General features: G+C 39.6%; 1 protein-coding gene across 1 annotated transcript in view; it reads right to left on the reverse strand.

Annotated features, from left to right (window-relative positions):
- The window catches only part of Stt3B (catalytic subunit 3B of the oligosaccharyltransferase complex), a 276,121-nt gene extending 250,033 nt beyond the window's left edge, over positions 1-26,088 (reverse strand). The window contains exon 1 of the mRNA XM_067760123.1: positions 24,605-26,088. Within this exon, the coding sequence (XP_067616224.1) occupies positions 24,605-25,993 (1,389 nt within the window). The 5' untranslated portion in view covers positions 25,994-26,088. The remainder of the gene's footprint in view (positions 1-24,604) is intronic.
- Positions 26,089-27,341: the final 1,253 nt, after the last annotated feature.

Raw genomic sequence — 27,341 nt, forward strand, 5'->3', positions numbered from 1 at the left:
CGAACCGGACATGGCCGGTTACTAACGCTGAAAATCAAATTCAAAAAAAAACCGCTGAAAAACCAACCAATAACAAAAAGGCTGGAAAAATTAAAAATAAAAAAAAGAAAAGGGCCGAATATACATAGGGGGCGCCGCGGGTGGTGTTGCGACGCCCGGTGCTTTATCCCACCCTCAAATAACCATGGCCACCGACGCACCTAAAATTTCGGTGGCCCCTTACCTGTATACCTTAGGTGCCCTCTAAAAGAAAGGAGACCTCAGCATTCCCATTTACAATTTAGATTTATTGACAATTCATACTAATTAATAACTTATGCATTAAATTTTTAGGATTCTATCGAGAATTTCTAAGTTTCACATGTGATGCTAGAGTTTACGTTTATTCCGAATTACATTTACATCGCATACAATTATTCGGATTCAACTCCTTATATGTCTTACAGCCTAGTGGTTTCGTATATAGTGTAGAAAATATTTTGAATGTACTAAATATCTTTTGGTTTTTAATTACTAGTGCAATTACATTAAATTCATTTTTATGTATTTCATTTAATTTGGGGAATTCTTCCTCTTCTTCCTTTTTTTTTTTTTGTGCAAGGGTTCATTCGCGACGTTATTTGAAAATACAAAAAAAAAAAAACGTCTGAAACGAGTTTATTGTTCCGGGTTCAAAAGGACATCGCTCCCCAACCCCTGTTGCATCTAGGTTATAACTCTCGCAGAAAGGCCTATGTCGCTAATGTGTAATGCATTACCCATTTACATGGCTTTCGCAGGTAAGTATAAAAAAATTTATGGTTCCGAGTGACACATTCAAATATGTAAGGTATTATATATATACTAGTGACACTATTCTGTAACTCGACTGGAATAAAATTATCTGCAGAACTCACACTTTCATAATTTTGGTTTTCTATTTCTTGACTGTATTGACCTTTCACAAGCTTTACAGAACAATGGTTCTTATTCGCAAGATTGCAGAACGGGTTTTACATTGCACTTATCCGACGGGTCAACAGAGTTAAGAGCACCAAAGTGTCCGAATGCATATACCGTACGTTCGAATCGAGTTACAGAAAGGGGTCTTTAGATTCATTAAGCGTGCTTGGAATGAATTACAAAAATTTGAAACGATAATCTGTAAGTGACGAATTTTATCACTTCACATAGATACATAATACAATTTCACCGAGTTGGAACGGACTCACCCAGTTTCAAACGTTGTTGTTGTAGTTGGTGTTGGTACTGTTGTTGTTGCTGTTGCTGCTGCTGAACCTGCTGCTGCTGAGTGTGCGTATGTTGCTCAGATGTTGCTGGCTGGCGTTAATGAGGTGTGATTATCGTGCCATTAGGTAGAATGTTATAGGGCAATGCTTGGCCATTGGACACCACCCAATATTTGCTCAGCTCGTTTAGATGATGGTTTTGCGTTTGTTGTTGCAATTGTAATTGTTGCAATTGTTGTGTATCATTAATATGTTGCTGTGGTGAATGGCGCTGTGTTTGTTGATATGTCACTCTAGGAGTGGTACGTCTGGCGTCTTGGCATATGACGGTGCCGGGGTCACTGGATATGGTTGGTGCTATTGCAGTTGGTGTGGATGGAAATGACACCGCTAAGCCAACACCACTATTGCTAAGTTGAGGAACCGTGTATATTACGTGGCAATCGTTGGGAATATTCCAACATTCCCGCGCTCCTCGCATACGCGGAGAAGGCAACGCCGATGCCTTCCAATTACTATTTATTAGTATTCACGATGTTCGGGAATTTAGCACGTCCTGAGAGTAGGTTAAAACGGTCTCAACGTGGCCACCGGCTAGCTTACTTCGTTTTTAATTGAATTCACTCATTTCGGAGACAATTTTCGGGTTAAAACGTTAAAATGTAAACTTCCCGTATGTAGCTCCTTAGCCTTTCAAAATTTGGCTATGTATATAAGCACGGCTTTGAGGAATTCCGAAAATACGATGAACATATGTAGAGGAGTGTTTTACGATTGCTATAAACCGCCCAAATTTTGATGGTGAACTATCTGTATTTGAGAACGCGCTCGTCAGTTCCACCAACTATATGTGGATGCACTTAAGTATCCTGTAATTTTTCACTTGACCACTTTTTGGTCACGAGGGTTGTGTGCTCTACCGCTTCAGACCGCCAGCAAAAAGGAAAAAGGACTTTTTCCTTTCTCGGAAACTCGTGGTGGTTTTTTTTTTCTTTTTCTCCCGTCTTCTAGTGATGGCCGGTCTGTCTGTTCCCTTCTTTTTCGATATTTTTCATCGCAACCCTTTCCACATCGCTAGGTGTGTTCCCGTGAACACGCTCCCAAGTGGGTCGTAGCCGTAGACCGTAGCAGCAGACCGTAACAAACCTGCTTCGCTTTGAAGACCTGACGATGAAGCGAACAGGGAACCGGATCATCTGTGGGAAGCTATTGCCAGGGATCTCCGATGACAAGCAACGTGGGGCACGACTCACCCCTGAGATAAGAGTCTCAAAGTCCTACTACGGAGCTAGCCGGGCAACATAGGTCTGTCAAAAAAATTAAGTCAAGTTGGGAATAATTTCTGTTTCCTAGTTATAAGGGCTTTGCGGCAATTAGACATTTGTTATGGAGAACTCGTCAAAACTCCGAAAGGTTTTAGTGGTTATCGCCCCCACAAAAGGCAAGACAAAAAAAAATAGACATTTTGATATGGAGAACTCGTCCAAACTCCGAAAGGCTAGTCCGACCTAAGCGGGACTGCCAGGGTGTTCACGGTCCTCGGTGAGTACGCGCGTGAACAACCTATGAGGTCAGTGCTCGGGGAGAATACTGGGCGAGATGTCCCCGACCGCCAAAACGCCCAGACAAAAAAAAAGGTCCAATTGGTGGGTGTATAAAAAAAAATCAAATTGTAAATTGGCAAAAGAAACGTTTTCTAGTTCATTGCGGGCGAATGTCCGACGCGTGAAAGCGACCTATCAATTTCCCGTTTAGGTCCTCGAGATCATACAATGCGTTGCCTATTTTTCGAAGCACGCGACACTTCAGGTATTTGGGTAGGAATTTGGCATTAATGCCCTGTTTAAAATTACTTAAGGCAAAGTTTCTCCGAAAAACTTCCTGACCTTCCTTATAGTTGACGTGTCTAGAGCGCTTGTTATAGGTGGTTACTCCCCTATCCTTGGCCTGATCTAAATTTCTACGGATCTGCTCGCGAATATTAGTCAACTTGTCAGCTCGGCTTACTACCGTAACTTGGTCTTCCCGAAGGCTGCCGAGTTTCCCTAGAATGTTGTACGTTGAGGCATGTTGGACCATGTTTTGGCCATATAATGCAAAGTACGGAGAACACTGAATCGCTGTATGAAAATCACTTCTCAAAACTGATAAAATTTCGGGTATATGCTTATCCCAATTAGTGTGGTCAGGTTTATCCTTCAGGAAAATCCTAATCTTAGAAACAATTTCTCTGTTGACGCGTTCGGATGCGTTCGCTTGGGGAGAATATAGCCCCGTCCTCACGTGCGTCACCCCGTAGTTTGCAAAAAATTGGTTCATTTCCTTAGAGATAAACTGTTTACCATTGTCACTGTGAATAAACTCAGGGACCCCTACAGCCGGAAAAATTTCTGAAGCGAAGTAATTTATAACGTTAACAGTGGTAGCTCTCTGCATGGGCTTTAGCCAAACGTATTTTGAAAAATGGTCTAGTACTATGAAAAGAAATTGATTTCGCCGCTTAGATCTCGGATACGGCCCTAGAAAGTCGCAATACAACCGCTGAAATGGCCTTTCGGATTCAAAGGTACTCCCTATAGGTGGTCTCGACTGCTGATTGGTGGGTTTTACCGTTTTGCAGGTGTCACAACGCTGGACGTAGTCCCTGACGTCCTTAGTCTGCTGCGGCCAGAAGTACTTCTGCCTAACACGTTCTAAGGTTTTCAGCCATCCGCCATGGTAACTCCGGTTAGCGTCATGTGCTAATCTCACTGCTTCCTCAGTCAACCCTTTTGGCAACCATAAACGCCACAGCGAGTCTTCTTCCCCTTCCATCCCCTTACGAAACTTAACTCTTTTGAAAATTACACCGTCCACCACTCGTAAATCCGGAAGTGATTCCTCGTTTTCGGTGACGGTCCGAATTAAGTCTAAATACTCCTTGCTGGCGAATTCGGGAGAGACTAAGTCTATTTCTCCGGGTGTGGTAGTGAAAGTTAACTCGTCAACGTCAAAACGCGACAGCGCGTCTGGTACTACATTCAGGGTGCCCTTACGATGTTCCATTCTAAAATCGTATCTTTGCAGTAAGAGTGACCATCTCGCCAACCTCCCGCTCAAGTCCTTTTGTGTCATCAACCACTTGAGACTGGAGTGGTCCGTAATAATCCGAAAAGGTAATCCTTCGACATAGGGTCGGAAACGCTTCACGCTAATTATGGCTGCAAGACATTCCAGCTCGGTTACTGTATAATTGCGTTGAGCATTATTCAGCTTTTTCGACACGAATGCGATTGGATGCTCAGCGCCATCATCATCGACCTGAAACAATACTCCGCCAACACCTATTTTGGAAGCGTCACATTGTATCACGAATTCCCTTGAAAAGTCTGGTTGGGCCAAAACAGGGGCGGAACTCAAAGCTACTTTTAGTTTTTCGAACGCCTCTATAGCTTCAGGAGTGAGTTTAAACGGGCCTGCTGACTTGCGGAGACAGTCGGTTAAGGGACCTGCCAAGTCAGCAAAATTGGTAATAAATGCCCGGTACCAATTCGCCATGCCCACAAACCTACGCACTTGCCGAGGGGATTTAGGGATCGGGAAGTTTTGTATTGCTTCTACTTTTCCCGGATCCACTTTCAGGCACCCGCTGCCTATCAAATACCCTAAGTAGCGTATTTCCTTCTGACAAAATTTACTTTTTTCCACATTTATTGTCAGACCTGCATCTCTCAAACAGTTCGCCACTTCCGCTAGCAATTTTAGATGATCCTCAAAATTAGTGCTACATACCATCAGATCGTCCAGGTAGACAAAGACGTTCTCTCGCAGACGCGAAGGGATCGCCTTGTCCATCAGCCTACTCATAGTCTGCGGTCCATTGCACAGACCAAATGGCATCACCTTGAAGTGGTACAGAGGCCTCCCCGGAACTGCGAATGCTGTTTTTTCCTTCGAGGACTCTGTCAATTTGATCTGGAAGAACGCGTCTTTCAGATCAATGCCACTAATAAAATGCGTATCTTTCAGTCTGCTCAATAAGCCGTTGATATGAGGCAGGGGGTACGAATCCTTCTTAGTCACCGCGTTGACCTTTCTCGAATCTATGCACAGCCTGACTTTGCCTGGTTTCCGGACCAGTACTACAGGACTACACCACGGGGAGTTGGATTCTTCTATAACTCCTAACTGTAGTAACCTGTCTAGTTCTCTAAAAGCTTCGGCTTGCCTCGGCGGCGAAAGAGGAAAATGCTTGCTTTTTATAGGCACAGCATCACCGGTGTCGATGTGATGCTCCACTAATTTAGTTTGCCCTAGGCCTAACTTCTCGTACGAAGGAAACGTCTCGATGACTTTTCGCAATTCTGATTTCTGTTCTGGTGACAATTCATGGAGGTTAAGTTCCTCTTCCTTTTCAAGCCTAGTCTCTAAGCACTCTACGCTCGGGAATATTTCGGGAGCTAACGCAAATGCTCTCCAAAAATCGACCCCGAAGTATGCTTCTTGGAGCAACGAGGGAACAAGGTAAAAACGAATAATCTTTGTGATATTTTTAAAAGTGACCGGTAGGGATACTGAGCCTAAAATTTTTTGCTTGTTGCCGCCCGCGGTATATACGAACGCATGTAAGGGCTGATATTCGAAGCCGTTATCCTCTAGGAATTCTACTCCATTTTTCCCTAAGATGGAGACGTTGGCTCCCGAGTCTAACAACCCTACAAGAAAACTATTTTTAATTCTAGCCTTTACTAAAGGCCTTTCGTCCTCTGTAAGCGTTAACGTGGTGGCTTGCAGCAGTCTACGCTCCTGTACTCTCCTGTGGTATCTCTTCCTACATTTCAAAATATTTTCCGATACCGGGTAGTGTTCAAAAATGGTATGTCTTATGTGTTCGTACCTAAGTTCCCTTTCTTCTAGGTCTGGTGAAAGTTGCGTCTGGCAAGCGACATCCCTATGCTGGCGTCGCAGAATTCTAATCGGCTCGCTCATCGCGGATGAAGACGTTTGACTCTCGGCTTCAGAACTGTCTGTACTGTCAGGGTAAGTTATTATTACTTTTGAGGGCTCTTCTGCCAGGGTACTACTGCACCTCGGAAGCTCACCACCTCCATGCAGAGATTCGCCCTCTGGTTCAGCGCACGGGACGACGCCTCGAGCACTGGCTGATGTGGGAGCTATGAAGCCGAACGAGGTTCCCCCATCTTCTCGCTCGGGTACTGGTTTCCCTGCCTGCGATGGTCCCTAGGGCATTTAGGAGTGAATACACCCTTATACCCACATTTAAAACAAAAAGGACTTTTTATGGGTTCCTCGCAATATATATAGGAGTGCCCCATTCCCTGGCAATTCCAGCACTGGATTCCTGAGTAGTCCGGTCTTCTGCTGCGTCTATATTCCAGCGCCTCTATCTGGGGATCTATCTCGCCGTCCTCGCCTTCCATCTTCATGTCCGGGGTTGTCACGCGTGCCTCGCTTACATGCCGTCCTGAGTAATTGGCTCCCAGCAGCTTGCTCTCTTTCAGCACTTGTTCACCTCGGCGTGCTACATCGCGCAGATCATGGAGGTTCCTTACGTCCGCATTAAAAAGCATTAGCTTAAGGCTACTGTTGACGTTCCTTTTTATTATGTCAATCAGTAGAAGCTCTGACATCGGCTCCCTTAAGCGCGCGTTCAAGGAGATTATGTCCGCGTGAAACACGTCATAACACTCACTTGCCTTTTGCTTGCGCATGGAGATCTCCATCATGATCTCGTGGTCCGTTTTCAAGGTGCCAAACTCTCTTTTTAAGGAGTAGCACAAAAAGGCATATGTCGCATTTGGGTTTTGTTTTGTGAACAGCCAGTACCATTCTTCGGCTCGTCCCGAAAGGAATAGATGGAAACTGGCCATTATTTGTTCGTCAGGGCATTGTGTGCGCTCACACAAGGTGTTTAATTTGAAGAGGAAATCGCTTACACTCCCAGTGCCGTCGAATGCGATTTTCCACTCCTGCGGTTTTACTGTTATGCTGCTTGGAGTCGGGTACATTGGCGGTACTACCGATGGCAATGGGTTACGGTCCATCCTGCTTGCGTTCCTGTGTTGCTGGTGTGCTTGCTGCGTGGATTCGAGAGCGGCGTTGAGCTGGGCCATGTTGGCTCTAATTGAGCCCATCTCTCTCCGCATTTCCTCCTGCGAAGCCTGGAACAGTTGGTGTAGCACGTCCACCCACGAGCCTCCACGAGTGGCTTCGTCCTGCATTCCTAGGAGGTTCGCCTGATCGCTGGTAGCGTCCCCAAAATTTCCAACCTCTTGATTTGGTGGTAAGGCACCCGCTCCATCTGGTGCATAGTTCGACACATTGGTCATTATCCCCGAGATGTTGTGTGTGTTTAGCAGCGATGCATTTAAATTGCTGGTGCTTACTGGTATGTCCAGTTTGTCGCGGTCGTCGTTCGGGCCCGAGCCTATATGAGTCCCCGCGGGATTTCCGTATTGCCCCCCTACTGGGGTATGCACCACCAAAGGACGCTTGGCCTTGGAGGTAGCCCCCCTATTACCGACCCGGTTTTGGTTTCCCCGGAACCCTCCCGCACTCCCGAACGGAGTATTTCGCCCCGGTTGGCCGAACGATTGCTCGCGTGACATAATCAAAAATAATTATATAAAAAAAATGTAGCTCGTTACGTAGTAGTTAAAAAAACTTTTGCCGCGTAGCGCAGTTAGGGGTCAACAAAAAAAAATCAGAATTCCCCCTTTTACCTTATATTTTAGGCGATGCCTTGAGAAAAAAAAAATGTGCATATAAAAATTACGCGAGGAGTTGAGAAAACTTGGTAGCAATTGTAATGGGAACGCTGACATCCCATTCCCAGAAGGCACTTGGGCTACAGGTTGAGAAAAAATTTACTACAAACACATTCATACTTGGCCCTAGTGCTCCCAACCGCAGTGCGAGGGGGTCTTAAGGTCCCCCTACGAGACTGGCCTGAGGCCACTAGGGTCACTCCAGGACACACACGGGTTGGTCTCAACACGCCCAGCCGCAACGCAGGGGCAGTCTCCAGGGGCTTGCCCCTGGGACTGGTTGGGGGTGTTGAGGCCTCCCGTTTATTTTTACTGGGCACCCCTCCTGCCTCCGCCGCAATGGGTGGAGCGGTTTCGGAACCGCTCCCCCAGTCTGGTGGGACAGGAAGGAGTGCCACTCTGAATCCCAGCTCAACCCTCCACAGTCCAGGTGGTATTCTAAACTACCACCTGGGGCGTGGGATGAGCCGGGGTTCTTTTTCCACATACATACACGCACTCACACTGACGACACAAAATTCGGCAAATAAAAGGAAAAAATTTAACATTACAAAAAAAAACCCAATTAGCGGACATATTATTACCAAAGCCGACTAACGGACAACTTCCGGTAACTAAAATCCCACTTACAAAAAAAAATCAAGTGCGTTTAGCACTGCCTCATCGGGTGGAAAAAAAAAATCCGGAGACTTGACGTAAAGTCCGTGGCTCCTTCGGCCACTGCCCCCGATGACCAGCCCGGACAACCTGATCCGTCTAACCATCCCACCGCAACGTAGGTGGCAGCTCTGTGGCTGCGCACTCGGACTGGTGGGATGGTCAACCTCACAGGTTGACCCGACTGACCCCCGCGGCCAGCGCCTCAGGCGCCACGTTGGGCGCCATCTGTTATGGCGCCCTCAGCAACTGTCATCGATGATCATTTTGGACAACTTGATCCGTCCAACCATCCCACCGCAACGCAGGTGGCTGCTCCTGCGGCTGCACACCTCGGACTGATGGGATGGTCAACTTCACAAGTTGACCAAAATGACCAGCGCGACAGCGCCTCGGGCACCAAACCGCGTTGGGCGCCATCTGTTATGGTTACGCATCTACAACGGAGCAGTAAGGAAGGCGGTCGGCATGATGTGTTGGTGCACAGTGGCTAGTCATTGTCGGCTGGGGCGGGTCCTTGCCAACCTTACTGTTCCTGCGCCATAAGCAGAAAAATGTTCCTATCATGCCTATCAAAACGAGCAGCTGTCAAATTCAAAAAAACCTGGCAGAAGCGCAGAGACCGACTCAAAACGCTTATCAATACAAAATAAAACAACATCCGGCTGAACCGGATGTCACGGACAGACCGTTAACATTCCAAAATTTTAAATTCAAATTCAAAAAAAAACTGACGCAAAAAAAATACTACCGAACCGGACATGGCCGGTTACTAACGCTGAAAATCAAATTCAAAAAAAAACCGCTGAAAAACCAACCAATAACAAAAAGGCTGGAAAAATTAAAAATAAAAAAAAGAAAAGGGCCGAATATACATAGGGGGCGCCGCGGGTGGTGTTGCGACGCCCGGTGCTTTATCCCACCCTCAAATAACCATGGCCACCGACGCACCTAAAATTTCGGTGGCCCCTTACCTGTATACCTTAGGTGCCCTCTAAAAGAAAGGAGACCTCAGCATTCCCATTTACAATTTAGATTTATTGACAATTCATACTAATTAATAACTTATGCATTAAATTTTTAGGATTCTATCGAGAATTTCTAAGTTTCACATGTGATGCTAGAGTTTACGTTTATTCCGAATTACATTTACATCGCATACAATTATTCGGATTCAACTCCTTATATGTCTTACAGCCTAGTGGTTTCGTATATAGTGTAGAAAATATTTTGAATGTACTAAATATCTTTTGGTTTTTAATTACTAGTGCAATTACATTAAATTCATTTTTATGTATTTCATTTAATTTGGGGAATTCTTCCTCTTCTTCCTTTTTTTTTTTTTGTGCAAGGGTTCATTCGCGACGTTATTTGAAAATACAAAAAAAAAAAAACGTCTGAAACGAGTTTATTGTTCCGGGTTCAAAAGGACATCGCTCCCCAACCCCTGTTGCATCTAGGTTATAACTCTCGCAGAAAGGCCTATGTCGCTAATGTGTAATGCATTACCCATTTACATGGCTTTCGCAGGTAAGTATAAAAAAATTTATGGTTCCGAGTGACACATTCAAATATGTAAGGTATTATATATATACTAGTGACACTATTCTGTAACTCGACTGGAATAAAATTATCTGCAGAACTCACACTTTCATAATTTTGGTTTTCTATTTCTTGACTGTATTGACCTTTCACAAGCTTTACAGAACAATGGTTCTTATTCGCAAGATTGCAGAACGGGTTTTACATTGCACTTATCCGACGGGTCAACAGAGTTAAGAGCACCAAAGTGTCCGAATGCATATACCGTACGTTCGAATCGAGTTACAGAAAGGGGTCTTTAGATTCATTAAGCGTGCTTGGAATGAATTACAAAAATTTGAAACGATAATCTGTAAGTGACGAATTTTATCACTTCACATAGATACATAATACAATTTCACCGAGTTGGAACGGACTCACCCAGTTTCAAACGTTGTTGTTGTAGTTGGTGTTGGTACTGTTGTTGTTGCTGTTGCTGCTGCTGAACCTGCTGCTGCTGAGTGTGCGTATGTTGCTCAGATGTTGCTGGCTGGCGTTAATGAGGTGTGATTATCGTGCCATTAGGTAGAATGTTATAGGGCAATGCTTGGCCATTGGACACCACCCAATATTTGCTCAGCTCGTTTAGATGATGGTTTTGCGTTTGTTGCTGCAATTGTAATTGTTGCAATTGTTGTGTATCATTAATATGTTGCTGTGGTGAATGGCGCTGTGTTTGTTGATATGTCACTCTAGGAGTGGTACGTCTGGCGTCTTGGCATATGACGGTGCCGGGGTCACTGGATATGGTTGGTGCTATTGCAGTTGGTGTGGATGGAAATGACACCGCTAAGCCAACACCACTATTGCTAAGTTGAGGAACCGTGTATATTACGTGGCAATCGTTGGGAATATTCCAACATTCCCGCGCTCCTCGCATACGCGGAGAAGGCAACGCCGATGCCTTCCAATTACTATTTATTAGTATTCACGATGTTCGGGAATTTAGCACGTCCTGAGAGTAGGTTAAAACGGTCTCAACGTGGCCACCGGCTAGCTTACTTCGTTTTTAATTGAATTCACTCATTTCGGAGACAATTTTCGGGTTAAAACGTTAAAATGTAAACTTCCCGTATGTAGCTCCTTAGCCTTTCAAAATTTGGCTATGTATATAAGCACGGCTTTGAGGAATTCCGAAAATACGATGAACATATGTAGAGGAGTGTTTTACGATTGCTATAAACCGCCCAAATTTTGATGGTGAACTATCTGTATTTGAGAACGCGCTCGTCAGTTCCACCAACTATATGTGGATGCACTTAAGTATCCTGTAATTTTTCACTTGACCACTTTTTGGTCACGAGGGTTGTGTGCTCTACCGCTTCAGACCGCCAGCAAAAAGGAAAAAGGACTTTTTCCTTTCTCGGAAACTCGTGGTGGTTTTTTTTTTCTTTTTCTCCCGTCTTCTAGTGATGGCCGGTCTGTCTGTTCCCTTCTTTTTCGATATTTTTCATCGCAACCCTTTCCACATCGCTAGGTGTGTTCCCGTGAACACGCTCCCAAGTGGGTCGTAGCCGTAGACCGTAGCAGCAGACCGTAACAAGTACCATATCATTTTTATTTACATTTACTGTGCGTGTATCTCGTACATTTTCTTATTTCTTTGTTTGTTTTTCAATAAGTTCTTTTGCTAAAATTGAGATTTTTGCATTCTGTATTTTACTTCGCTAGCATAATTTTCAATGTTGTAAATTGGATCAATTTTTTCTTTTGTTAACTCATTTGGCAAAGTAGCTTTTCTACCGAATACTAACTCAAATGGTGTAAATTTGATATAAAAACCCTTATATGGGGTTGTATTATGCAGAAATGTAATGTATTTTATATTGACATCCCACTCAGGAAAATTATCATTAAGGTAAGCTCGTAAGTACTCATTAAATACTTGATGGTTTCTTTCAATGGTACCAACGGTTTCGTGATGGTAGGGTGTAGAAAAATTGTGATCGATTTTTAAAAGCTTGGTCAATTCCGAGAAAATTTCATTTTTAAATTCTGTCCCTAAATCGGACTTTATTGATTTCATTATGCCATAGGTTAAGACTAGCTATTTGGTTAAATCGCACATCATGGTAATAGCGAACTTATTCCCATTGTTTGATTCAGGCATTCGTGTCTGTAACGACAATTTCAAAAGGCTTGCAAGGAGTTGGTATGAGCACCATATTTTCTTTAATTTTTAGTTTTACTTTGTTTAATAGGCATATTTCGCAATTCTTAATAAATTTGGCAATATCGCGTGTTATATTTTTTCAGTAGTATTTAGTGCGTATTTTCGCGTATAATTTCTTGTTTCCGAAATGTCCGCCTGATATCGGATCATTGTGGTAAATTTGCATGAGTTTAAGTTTCTTGCCTTCGTCAGTTACTGTCTCAACTGGTTCTGTTAATATAATAGTTAAATGTTTTAAAATCTTATTCCCGGTATCTTTAAATTTTGTAATACTAAAGTGATGAAAAATTTTATCATCCTTTTGCCATTCTATTTTCTTAATATAGTGATTACCGGCCTTTCGTTCCAACCTCAAAAGTAGCTCATTGTCTAAGCTTTGGTGATTCGACGGGCGAAGTTTTTTTTTGTTATTATATTATTATATCATTTGTTATTTTTGTGGACTGTATGTTATGTTATTATTTTTAGAGAGGAAGGTCGCTATGCACCTGTTACACCTTGTATTTATTCATTGGGGGCGAGCACTGGGGGCTCGAATGTATTGGCTGCGGGTTGAGCCACCTTGGTTTGCTTTGAAAAACCCCCGCTTTGGGATAAAAAATTTATACTATGTCTTTAGAATATTGCACTAACCAGTTGAGAAATACAAGCACACTCAATGGCTAATGAAACAAACGAACGAAAAATGTTCATAGTTTAAGTCACTTAAACACTCATCTAGATTCGCTATTTTGTTAGCAACCGCAAAATTAAGTAACGCGAGCTTTTTATGTTTTAAATGAGCGCATATTTGTATATTTTTAATTTTACCATTTCTATCATAATTAATATTTGATTTTGCCCTCGGGATTCTTTTTGAAAAAATTATAGGCGTATTTATCGTAAACTTGTAATGTTTCTGTTTGTAGTTGTTGGACATCGTACTGTAATTGTGTTTCCTCTTTTTGTTTTGTCATAGATCTTGTTTGTACTGCCAATATATTTTTTGTCGACATTTTTAGTTCATCTATTGTCATACGTGATATGGCGTCAGCGCCTACACTTGATTTACCTTTTATGTATTCGATTATGAAATTATACTCAGAGAGTTCTAAACGTATTCTCGATAATTTGGAGGAAGGATCTTTCATGCTGAATAAATAAACTAACGGCCGATGCTCTGATCTAACTTTGAAATGTGTACCATAGACGTATGGTCGAAACTGTTTAATTGCGAAGTATATTGCCAAAAGTTCTAGTTCTATAATTGCTTTATTTTGTTCTGATTTGCTAAATGCTTTTGAAGCGAAACAAATTGGTAAATCGTTACCATTGTGATTTTGACTAAGTATCGCGCCGCAACCATTCTTTGAAGCATCTACTGCTATTAAAAATCCCTTAGTGAAGTCTAGATATTGCAATAGTTTTGGTGACATTAGGGTGCGCTTAAGTTTTTCTAAAGCTAATTCACATGAAGTATCCCAGTTAAATTCTACATTTTTTCGGCTCAAACGGTTTAATGGTGCTGCTAAAGTAGCGAAATCTGGTATAAACCTCCTATAGTAGTTGGCAAATGCAACGAATCTTCTAACTGCATCTTTGTCACGGGGTTTAGAATATTTTTTTATCGCTTCTATTATCGAATCGTTAGGTAATAGACCGTTAGCTGAGCATTTATGCCCTAACAATGTTACCTCAGATCGAAGAAAATTGCATTTGATAGGATTAAGCCGTAAATTAAACTTCCTGTATGTCTCGAAAACTTTTTCTAAATTTTTTAAATGGTGCGCTTCACTGCATCCAATGACTATAACGTCGTCTACATACATAAATACTTGGTTGGGTGAAATACCGGAAAATGCTATTGACATCATTCTTGAAAAGGAATTAGGAGCAACGTTTAGACCAAACGGTAAGACTTTTCAACGGAAAGCTCCGCGATCTTAGTCTTAGTTTTTGTTCATAAAAATTGTTTATTGTCATTTTATCATTGTCGAGCGTAAAACTATCGGAATATTATAAACATACGTTAATAAGCTTATTTTCAGCATAATTAGGAATTTGTTTTTCTAAAATGCTTTTAAGTTCTTTAATACGACTATCTTGTTTTACTGGTTTATTGATTTTATAAACGTGATAATTAGATAATTAGTTTTTCGGTTTGAATGTTGCCGTTGTTTACGTATTTTACGCTATTTGTGGTGTTTATTACTTTAATGATCGGATTACTAGTATCAACTATACATTTCGCTGTGAAAACACCGTCAGAAATCTCTTGAGAATCCACGAAAAGCGGTTCTGAGTCTTTTTCCAAAGCGAAAATTCTATAAACTTCGCAACGAGTTGGTATAACACATGTATCGCCTTCCGTTCCGTGAAGGATGGGAGGGAAGTGCGATCTTGTCATTGCCTATCCAGAAGGAAATGAAATTTGTTGCATAGCTGATATCGCATTTATTTGATTTTAAGAAATCCTTACCAAGTATTCCATCTGATGGAATGTTGAAATCATTGTCTACCACGTGCAACGTATGTTTGATATAAAAATTTGAAAAGTGTCAGTTAGTTGTAAAAGTACCTAATGTATCTGTAGCTACTCCAGTAATATTAATTGTATCATTGATATTAATTGACGAATTTTTATTGAGAGAAGAAATTTTAATTAATGAAATGTCGACTTGTGGGTCGACTAAAAATGTACAAAATTTGTTTGAGCCAGTAATATTTAATTGTATAAAATCAGAATAATTTAAGTAAAGACAATAAATGTTTTTAGAAGAAAAACTGTTAGATGAATCAGTTAGTAATTTGTCTCGTCCTCCCTCATTGTTCGCTCCTGAGGGGCTTCCCTGTTTATAGCCCGGACACTTGCATTTCTACCTCTATTATTGGAAGTTTTAGAACCGTTATTATTGCTAGTACGACTATTGCTGCTATTATTATTATTATTATTAGACTGATACCGATTTCCGCCGCCGGAACGGAAATTATACTTTTGATTGCCGCGATTGGAGTTGTTGCCATAGTTACTGTTACTGAAAGACGGTCGATTTTGTCTATAATTGTTAAAGTTACGACTTTGATTTTGGAAATTTCTACCTGGGTTATTACTTTGAAAATTTATGAAATTGTTATTGTTCCGAGCCCTAAATGCTAAAACTTGGCGTTCTTTTATTTCAATTTAGCTACTACGTCCTTGGAGTCAGAGAAATTGGTTGAAGCGAGGATTGATTTGACTAAACTGGTTTTTGCGTTCAATCGGCAAACGTTAACTGTTTGCTCGATGGCCATTTCATGGGCTTTAGCCTGAGTAATCCCTTCGATAATGAGCGAATGCTCTAAAGAATCAGACAATTCCTCGACGCGTTTTGCGAAATCGGTGTAATTATTATTATTAACTTGCAAAGCTGCAATTTTTCCGGCCACAAATTTGGAGTTGTTGGGTTTTATACGGTTACGTAGCGCTATTTTTGTCATTAACTGAAAGTATTTGAGTTGGTATTGCTTCTCGAGCTTTACCATCGAGTTTGGATTTAATAAATGAAATACAAGTGCCAGTTAAATTTCCGTCGACAAATTCTTCGATTAACTCAATTTTATTAATGAAAGAGTCAAGACCCAGGGGCTCACCGCTATAATTTTCACGCATAATACCAGCACACATGCCGATAAACGTTCTTTTTTCCTCAGGAGTTGCCATATTTGTATCGGAATTAGGAGGAGTTGAAATATGTGTTTCGGGCAATTCCTTCCAAATTCCTCAAATCCGTGAAATTCTCCGGACAAAGAAAGTCTAACAACAAGGTTTTTGATTGTACTGGGCGAATATGTGGTTGAGCCTTCTGAAACTGGGCTTTTAAAATCAAGATTTTCGTAATCGAAACTTTCGGAACTAAAATTTTTAGAATTGGAATCTGAAGTTTCGGAATCTGAGTATTGCTATGAAATTTTGGGAACTACTTTCTTGTTTCTAAGAAACATATGTAGTAGAACATAAAGAAGAAATATTTAGACTGATTTAAAGTCGAACTTATAGAATTTGTTACGAAAATTTAACAGAAATTTAGATTGAATTGTATGTTGGTATGAAATTGAAAGATTTATCCGGCAGTTTAATGAAAGACTGAATAATTTAATTTAATTTGATTTCAATGGAAAATATTTTATTTCGGAAGAAAAGATTTGGCTGTTGATAGCGGACGCACCGCTTTAAGCAAAAATGTCAAATATATTGCTATTACGGACGCACCGTTTTTATCAAAATAGTATGGTATTATTTTTATAGATACGGGCGCACCGCATCTCCTCAAACTTATAATATAAATGTCCTCGGAAGCACCTGGATTAAAAAAATTTCATTGGTTTTTCACGGATCCACCGTTTACGCAAAAAAAATCGCTTTGGTTATTTACGGAACCATCGCTTTATGCAAAAAATTTATGTATGTTTGTTTACGAACGCACCGCATTTCCCAAAAAAAAATATAAATCTCATATTTGTGTAGGCAAAATAAATTGTTACGCTTGAAAACGTACATAGGTATATGGGTGAGTTGGGAAAAAACCAAAAAAAAATGTTCCAAACAATGAAAATTAAACCAATTAATGTTTTGTGAAAGTTTACAATTATTAGAAGTTTTTATTTATAAATTGTATTTAGAATCAGCGGAATTGAATTTTGCATATTTTTGAAGTTGTGATTAGAACAGTTGAAATTGCCGAATGGTAAAAAGTAGAAAAAGAAAATTTATAAGACCGAATGTATTAAATTAAATTTTAAGTTTGGTTTTGTCCCACTGTGACCCATATTATTTTGAAATGAGTAGAAAATTTTTAAAAATGTATTTGTGTTTTGCTCTTTTTCATCATTTTTTTTTTGTGTTTTGAAATGTTTTAATAATAATACATTTTGTTTGAAAAATAGTAATAGTAGCTACATAGGTGATGTTGATGTTTGGTATTTATAGGAAAAGTTAATTATGATACACTAAAGTATTTAAAGAAAAGAATCAAATTGGTGGTTATAGTAACTTATTTATAAAGAGATGATACTAGAATTGAAAACTACAATGTGTTTAAAAGATTTTTAAATTTTAAAATTTGTATTGGAAAAATATTTGTAGGATTAAGCCGTAAATTAAACTTCCTGTATGTCTCGAAAACTTTTTCTAAATTTTTTAAATGGTGCGCTTCACTGCATCCAATGACTATAACGTCGTCTACATACATAAATACTTGGTTGGGTGAAATACCGGAAAATGCTATTGACATCATTCTTGAAAAGGAATTAGGAGCAACGTTTAGACCAAACGGTAAGACTTTTCAACGGAAAGCTCCGCGATCTGTACTAAACGATGTTAAATCTCTCAAATCTTTGTGAAGTGGAATTTGGTGAAAACCCGAAAAAAGATCTAAAGTAGAAAAGAATTTCGCACGCCCAAGGTTATCCAAGATATCGTCTACACGTGCCAAAGGAAATTTATCGGCAATTAACTTTTTATTTAGAGCCCTAAAGTCAACGCACATTCTATACGATTTTTGGCCATTTAGGTATTTTTTCGGTACCAAAATCAAGGGACTGTTGTAATTCGAACAACTATTTTCGATCAGACCGTTTTCCACCAATTTTTTAACCTGTTTACTTATTTCTTCGCGCTGAGAGTACGGTAGGCGGTAATTTTTAATGTATACTGGCGTCGTTATTGTTTAGTCTTAGTTTTTGTTCATACAAATTGTTTATTGTCATTTTATCATTGGCTAGCGTAAAAATATCGGAATATTATAAACATACGTTAATAAGCTTATTTTCAGCATAATTAGGTATTTGTTTTTCTAAAATGCTTTTAAGTTCTTTAATACGACTATCTTGTTTTACTGGTTTATTGATTTTATAAACGTGATAATTAGAAAGTTTTTCGGTTTGAATGTTGCCGTTGTTTACGTATTTTACGCTATTTGTGGTGTTTTTACTTTAATGATCGGATTACTAGTATCAACTATACATTTCGCTGTGAAAACACCGTCAGAAATCTCTTGAGAATCCACGAAAAGTGGTTCTGAGTCTTTTTCCAAGAGACGCGTATTAACCTCGACAACAATAACCCGAAGGCGGAAAAGAAAAATTGTATCTCTCCGGAGATATTTGCAGTTGAAGTTGGGGTAATTCTTTACTTTAGCTCACAATAATTAATAACATCATAGAACCTTGCCGTGTAGCACTAAGTGATGTACAAGTCAATTCTAGATTAAAGTTTGCCAAAATAACAACAGATGAAGTTATTAATATTCTGAAAGAGTTCAAATATAAAATAGGCCACAGAAAACTTTTATCTGATAGAGTACTTAAAGACTGCATATCGTATACAGGATATTTCTACGCACAAATAATCAATAACAGCCTAGAAGAGGGTGTTGTACCAGAAAAGTGGAAAACGTCAACGGTGATACCAGTGGAAAAAGTTAAAAAGACAGTAAAACCTGAAGAACTTAGACCCATAAACACCCTGCCTAGTGATTGTAAAATACTTGAAGCTTATGTTAAGAACCAGTTAGTGAAATACCTTGAAGATAATAATATACTAGCCCAGATACAGTCAGGCCTTAGAAAGAAACATTCTTGTGAGACAGTGATACATGACTGGAAAGAAGAGTTAAATAATAAAAAAAAGTGGTTGTTTCAGTCTTCCTTGACCTCAAAAGAGCTTTCGAAACAGTGGATAGGGAGATCTTAAATAAAAAAAATGCAACGTATAGGTATAACTGGTATAGAACTTGACTGGTTTCGCAGCTATTTGAAGCAGAGGAGACAGAAAACGGTTATAAATACCGTGATGTCTGATGAATTGGAAGTGCCCATAGGGTTACCACAAGGCTCAGTTTTGGCACCGATACTGTTCTTAATTTATATTAATGATATAGTTAGTTAACACTATTGAATTTGTGAAATTAAACTATTCGCTGATGATGCATTAACAATGATTAATAATATTAATTCTGCACTTTCTAAAATACAACATGAACTGAATATCCTGTATAAATGGTTGTGCGGAAATAGACTGAAACTTAATATAAATAAAACGAAATTTATGATAATAACAAGGAGGAACGTTAATGAGGAGGATATAATTGGTTTAAAAATAAATGATGAAAGTATACAAAAAGTTGAGAGAATAAAATATTTGGGAATTATAATTGATAACAAAATAAGTTTGAAGAACATATAAACTACACAGTCGAGAAAGTTGCGAAAAAATTGCGGTTATGCAGAGAACATCCAAATATATTTAAAAAAAAGTACACAATAATTATATATAAGTCCATTATAGAACCGCACTTTGTATACTGCCCATCTATTCTATTCATTGTGCCAGACAAAGAAATAGATAAACTTCAAAAGATGCAAAACAGATTTATGAGATTTATTCTTAAAAACCCTCGAGTATCTCTATGCTGAGAACTTTGAACTGGTTAAGTGTCAAGCAAAGGATTTTTTTTTACGCTATGAAGTTTACATTTAAAATTAAAAGTGAAAATGTACCTGAATATCTAAGTAAAAACGTAGTATTAGTTAAGCAAGCACATAACATTAATACAAGGAATAAACATAATTTCAAACTGCCTTTATTCAGAACTGAAATAGATCAGCAAAATATTTTTTATAAAGGTCTAAAAAGTTTCAATGAACTGCCTATAGATATAAAAAGTTGTAATGAAATCGTAGCTTTTAAAGCAAAGCTTTACGAATATTGTAAAGTATTGAATTAGGCTTTTTTGCCGTAATAAATAAATGAAATGAGCTGCTAAAACTCGTCCAAAATTATCAGGCGAGGTTTGATCCCAGGATCACGAATCCGAAAGTGAAAATCAAAATTTTATTTCGTTTCGGAGATATTTACAAACAAAATTTAAAATTATCATGTGGTGCAAAGGTATTCTGCCCAAAAATACTATGGATACCACCCCCGGTTTCGGAAGGACCAGCGGGTAATTTTTCGGTTTTTCGTTTATATCTTTTGAAGGAGTTAAAATTTTTATTTTCCGCCTGCGGATTATTAATACTGATGTCAAGACGCGTCGATTGACACCTCTCTCGATATTTTTTGGCAGCGTATCAGCAGTCGACCCCTCAAATTCGAAGAAATTACGGTTGAGGATGTTATACGTATAGCAAAAAGGTCCAAAAATAAAACTGGGGGGAAAAATTAATTTCAGAAGGCGTAATTAAAGATTCGGTATCGTACATGGGTTTCTTCTATGCAACCGCTATAAACAAATCCATGACTACTGGAATAGTGCCAGACATGTGGAAAATTTCGACAATAGTACCAATTAGGAAAGTAAAAGATTCAATAATGGCAGAAGAACTAAGGCCGATAAATACATTGCCGAACATAGAAAAAATTCTGGAAATTGTAATAAAAAATCAACTGCTTAATTACTTAGAAAATAATAAAATCCTTATAAAGGAACAATCCGGTTTCCGAGAAACGCACTCTTGCGAGACGGCGTTAAATTACGTCATATCTAGCTGGAAAGAAGAGCTGAGCCTAAAAAAACATATAGTAGCAGTTTTCATTGACCTGAAAAGAGCGTTCGAAACAATTGATAGGAATGTAATGCTCGATAAACTACAAAAAATTGGTATTAGGGAAAATGAATTGCAGTGGTTTAGAAGCTTCTTATCAGACCGGAAACAAAGAACAACCATCGAGTCGGTAGTCTCATCCGAGGCACAAGTGGACATAGGTTTACCACAAGGGTCGGTATTAGCACCAATCCTGTTCAACATTTACATAAACGACATATCATCAGCACTGAAATATAGTAAAGTCAGGTTGTTTGCAGATGATGCGCTACTTGAAGTAAATGAAAAGGACATTTCAATAGCAAGGAGCAAAATGCAAGAAGATTTGGACTCATTGTATAGATGGCTTTGCACTAATAAACTCAAGCTTAACGTTAACAAAACTATGCTCATGGTTTTATCTAGGACGTCCAATAGAGAATCACTTAATTTTGATCTAAAAATAATGAATACGAGCATTGAGGATGTCAAAATATTTAAGTACTTAGGGATCCTGATTGACAATAAACTGAGGTTTACAGATCATATTGATTATATTGTTGCCAAAATGGGCAAAAAAATTGGATTTTGGAAGAGATCGTGTAAACTTATTAGTAAGAAATATAAGTTGAAAGTTTATAGATCCATCATAGAACCGCACTTCTTATATTGCCCTACAATATTCTTTATTGCCAATGAAACACAAGTAGACAGGTTACAAATTATGCAAAACAAAGCTATGAGGTTTATATTGAAAGTGAGGTACGACACTTCCATAAAGAGTATGCTTGATGCACTAAACTGGCTGAGCGTGAAACAGTTGATATTTTACCATAGTATGAAATTTGTATTTTATATCAAGCATGGTAAATTACCAGCCTACCTAAGTGAAAAACTTGTTTATGTGAATGAAACCCATTCTTACATAATCAGGGAAAATAATCATTTTAGATTACCTCTTCTCAAAACAGAAATGGACAAGCAAAATATATCTTACAAAGGCCTGAAATGTTTTAATGAACTACCTAATCATGTTAAAAATTGTGAAAACCTAAACACCTTCAAAAAAAGTTTATTAGAATATTGCAAAACCCTTCCAATAAGATAAAATATTTTGTATCTGTATTGAGCGTACACGGCAATCCAAATAGACACAGAGGAACCTTATGCATCAGGTCAAATACATATATTGCTCGCAATCAAATTAGGAAAGAATTCCTGAAAATATAGTCCCAGACAAACAGTTGGAGTGTTCATGTGAATCACGTATATTCCCGCAACAATGATGTATTGTAATTAATTGTGTTTACATAGGGGCTGGTACAGGGAGGATTGTAAACACGTCCTTTCCAACCGTCCGATGAGAGGGGGTTATACTTCAACCTGTCTCTCTCCACCATTGCCATACCCGAGAAATGGAAAATGGCCAAGGTGGTCCCGCTAATAAAGCCTGGGAAACCAGCTAACGTAGGTGAGTCATATCGTCCGATATCTCTTCTATCGCCAGTGGCAAAGACGCTTGAAGCCATTTTGCTCCCTTATTTCCAAGCACATTTGCAGCTAACCCCTCATCAGCATTGCTTCAGAAAACTCCATAGCACTACCTCCGCGCTAAATGTCATTAGCACCCACATAAATTGCGGTTTGAATCAATACCCCCACCATAGAACAGTACTCGTAGCGTTAGACCTATCAAAAGCCTTTGATACGGTCAACCATGGCTCATTACTGCAAGACCTGGAAGGGTCTACCCTTACCCCATGTCTTAAAAGGTGGACCGCAAATTATCTGGGTGGTCGGCAGGCATCGGTGCAATTCAGAAACGAAACATCAAAACCAAAGAGAATTAAACAAAGGGTGCCACAGGGTGGTTTCCTATCCCCACTTTTGTTTAATTTCTAAGGTAGCTTAGATATACCTTCACCACCGGAAGGAGTCACAATCGTTTCCTACGCCGATGACTGCACAATAATGGCCACAGGCCCAGGCCCAGAGATCGATGAGCTATGCAATAAAATAAACGGCTATCTCCCTGATCTCTCCTTTTTTTCGCCTCGCGACGCCTCAAATGTCGACCATATTGAACATCCACGTCGATGGCACTACGCTACCGACTGTCCTACACCCCAAACTCTTGGGTGTGACGTTTGATCAGGATCTACATTTTGGTGCGCACGCAACCGCAATTGTTCCGAGAATTCAGAGCCGTAATAAAATCCTCAAATCCCTTGCTGGCAGTACCTGGGGAAAAGATAAAGAAACGCTCATGACCACATACAAAGCAATTACCCAGCCGATTACGTGCTACGCGTCACCCATATGGTCGCCAAGCCTAAAAACTACCCACTGGAAGAAACTACAGGCCTGCCAAAATACTGCTCTCAGAATCGCCACGGGCTGTCTTCTTATGTCCCCAGAACACCATCTGCATAATGAGGCGAGAATACTCCCCATCAGGGAGAGAAATGAGATGCTGACCAAACAGTTTCTGTTGAATACCCAGAAACATGGGCATCCCAACAGACATCTGATTGACGAACCATCACCGCCTAGGGGCCTAAGGAATCATCTCCGTAAACATTTTGAGGAAATACGGCACCTGAGAACCCAGCCGTATGAAGCGAAAAAATACAAGCAGGTCCTTGGTGAACTCCATAGACAGGCGTCGGACCTTTATGTCGGAAATTGCCCGGTGAATCCAGTACTTGAAGAAAAATATCCAGAACTCGCGGAAGAGGAACGCATACTCCCCAGGGAAACGCGTGTCGCTCTTGCTCAACTTCGTTCTGGATACTGTAACAGGTTAAACTCTTACCTATCCAGAATCAACCCCGACATACAAAATGTATGCCCCGCTTGCAATGTGTCCCCACATGACACCAACCATCTCTTTAATTGTAATGTGGAACCAACGCCTCTAACACCCCTTTCCTTATGGTCCACCCCTGTTGAAACGGCAAGTTTCCTTGGACTCCCGTTAGAGGATATTGATGACAATTTGTGATCGGTCGCGGCTAATAGGTGGGGCGAGCATTGCTACTACAACTACAACAACAACAACAACAGTGGCTTATTCTGCTGAGCTGCTGGCTTTTGTGTTGACCGGAATCAAATGCATTCCGACAGCATAAATAATAAAACTGGGTAATCATACGTCTTGGAGTAGGCCAGGATTGAGAACACGTCCTTCCAACCTCCCAATGATATGACTCCAAGACTTGCCCGTTGGGACCACCAGTTCCCGTACTGATCGGAATCTCATGCATTCCGACACCCCAAACGCTAGAAATCCGATTATTATTAAAAGGTATTTAAAAATTTGTAATAATCTAAGTTTTAGGCTTAAAACGCCGTAATAATAAATAAATAATAACTAGACTTTTACCAATGTTATTTTTTCATTAATTCGTGTATATCAGATGACATTAATATACCAAATATCGGAATTGAGTTGATTCATGTGCCTACCGTAACGTAATTTTGCCGGAAAAAACGTGCCAATTGAAGTTTTTCGCAGATAACTCATAAACGGATAAAAAAAAAGTTAACTTCAGCTTTAGGATTCATAATCTAGACGTGAATACGCGTGAATTGCAAACTCTATATTTGAGTAACGATATTTTCCAAAATTTTTTTTAAATACAAGTTTTTCTTACTTTATCATAGAAGTTCTTTTTTTCACCACCATTGTCACCTTGATCCTCCGCAGTTGACATCTTTTCTTCGTGTCCGGATGCTGAAACGCTATTTTCTTTAAGAAACACTTCTAATAGACTTGAAAATGCTATTCCCGCCAAAATACAAACAACCGGAGTAAGAGTCAGCATTAAACGCACCATGACACCAGCGAAATAAACAGCACTAATAGCATACAATACAACGAAAATTCTCTCGTCATTAACATGTTTTATGCAGTACCAAATGCCAACAGGAAATGCGCATACAAGAACGTGTAAATCGAAGAAAAACGAGAACCACGTTGTCGGCTGATGTTCAGATACAGAAGCAATTATTGGGATGTGTATTTTAGCATATCCTGTATCCCAAAGCGAGTAAAAGCGGCCACTCCAAGGTGCTATTACTCCCAACAGTGTTAAAGCAAATACGGCAATAAATACAAATGCAGCTGCTATAATACAACCAAATATAAATATCTTTCGAAATTCACCTGCCGAAAGTAAAGTTTGCGAATGTCGTAAAACTGCTATGATAAGTAACAAGACGAACACACCTAAAGCTGCCATGTGTTCACTTGTTCGTACCGGTTGAAAACCAACAAAAGGAATCTGCATTGATAGCAATAACCCAAGAATGTAGAACGTGGTATAACTTGTAAAAATCCTTGGCGAGTATCGTCCAATAACCAATAATACAAAAACGTGTAGAGGAATTAGGTTTAAAATGAAAACATATCCGCCCCAAGCAGATACCATATAAAAATACGATAGCGCGGTTGTTGCTGACCAAAATACGGATCCAGTTTTAACTGAGCGAACCCATAAGAAATATGTAAACTGCAATGCAAAGATCGCAATTCCTTCATTATCATAAGAACCTGCTACTGACCGGCTTATATATCCCGGCACAATTGCAATGAAACTTGCTGCAAATAAGCCTGCTCCACGGGACCATAACTCACTTGTAAGTAAATAGGTGGAAACTGCGGTTAATCCACTAAACACAGGTGCTAAGAACACGCATATATCACGTATATGCAGAGGAATATTCAGAGAGTGCAGCATATAGTGTATACCACCCGACGTTATCATAAGGCCAGGATATACCGTTCCACCAACTATTCTACCGAGAGGATACCAGGCGCGTTCATCAAACCAATTTAAGAACTTATAGAATCCATTCTGCACCATAAAAGCAGTTGCACGATAGTTAAACCAAGGATCAAACTCATGAATAATAGATTCAAATCGTATTACAGCAAATAAACGCGCTGAGAATCCCGCTATCCATGCTATCAAAAGAATGACAAACGTTAGCAAACTGCTGTAACCCATGGATTGTCGTGCGATAAATCTTGAATTATTCATTGTCCTTGTTTAAGTCTACAGTTACATACACTAGTTTTAGATAATACCACGTTTATAATTAGTACACGTATTGTTTGCTAGGGAGCCAAATTTCGATACGATACTTTATCATATCGATACTTTTGAAATACGATACTCGATACTTTTTGAATCGAGTATTTTGACCACAGTAGCTGCATTCCAATGAAGCATGGGATTAAATTCTGCAACTATGAAAAAATGAACACTGTACACTGATCAAATACTCGGTAATTCTAAGGGCTCCATTACTGATACTTAGCATAGACTTGACTTGGCTTGCGAACTGTCACTTACAGTTCTGTTAAATGAACATTGCATGTTACTGATTACTCAAAACTTAACTTGGACTTAGAAGTCTGTTGAATTTTGATTTTCTATGTAAGTTCTAAGTGACGTTTACATTTTGAGATGCCATTTGTTTGTTTCCATTTCATTTTGACATTTTGTCATACAAATTGACATTTATTTAATAATAAATTTCAACGCTGATTATGATGGCAGATTTTATGCGCCAAGTGGAGTATAATCGTGGCTAAGTTGCCAAGTTTACGCCAAGTCAAGTCAAGTCTATGCTAAGTATCAGTAATGGGGGCTTAAACGACAGCATGACGCTACCTTGCAAAAATCGTGTGTCCGAAAACGCACACAGCCACACGAATTTTTGACAGAGGTGCGATTTGGAATGAAAAATTCTCCAAATGAAATAGCATGTTGACAAATTTAGCTTTGCCACAATGTATCGTGCTCTCTCCCACCTACTATATTCATAGGTATTGTGAAATATATCATTTTTGTGTGGAAAAAATTTTCAGCGAGTCCGCCATTTTCCGCGAATTGAGCTGCAGGACTATGCTAATTTTGGAGCATTAAAGTAAATTAAATTAAAATAACTTCGCGATGTTGGATGTAAGTGTTTGGAAAGTGAATTTAATATGTATTTATTACAAATTCTAATATTTTTCCAGAAAACAATTGTTACACTTCGTGCACGTCTCCAACAAATAGAATCAACAACACAATACGCTTCGTTGCCTGGAAACCAAGCACAAATGGAAAACCTCAACAGCCAGGTTATCTTCTACAACAACCAGGTGCACCACGCGGTTACATGGGTCAAATGATGCCACCAACACAACCTAGACAGGCGCCGATGCCCAGTCAACCACCCAAGCCGGGTTAACCCCCAATACCCGGACACGTCCGGACGTCCTGGTTATAATGTATGCTAATACAACTAATATATTTAAAAATTTGCTGATGATTATTTTTGTGTTATTTTCTTTAGCAACCACCTGCACCTATTACTGGTAAATATCAACAGCCGCAA

Source organism: Eurosta solidaginis, chromosome 1 (genome assembly GCF_040869045.1).
Source record: "Eurosta solidaginis isolate ZX-2024a chromosome 1, ASM4086904v1, whole genome shotgun sequence".
Classification (NCBI taxonomy): domain Eukaryota; kingdom Metazoa; phylum Arthropoda; class Insecta; order Diptera; family Tephritidae; genus Eurosta; species Eurosta solidaginis.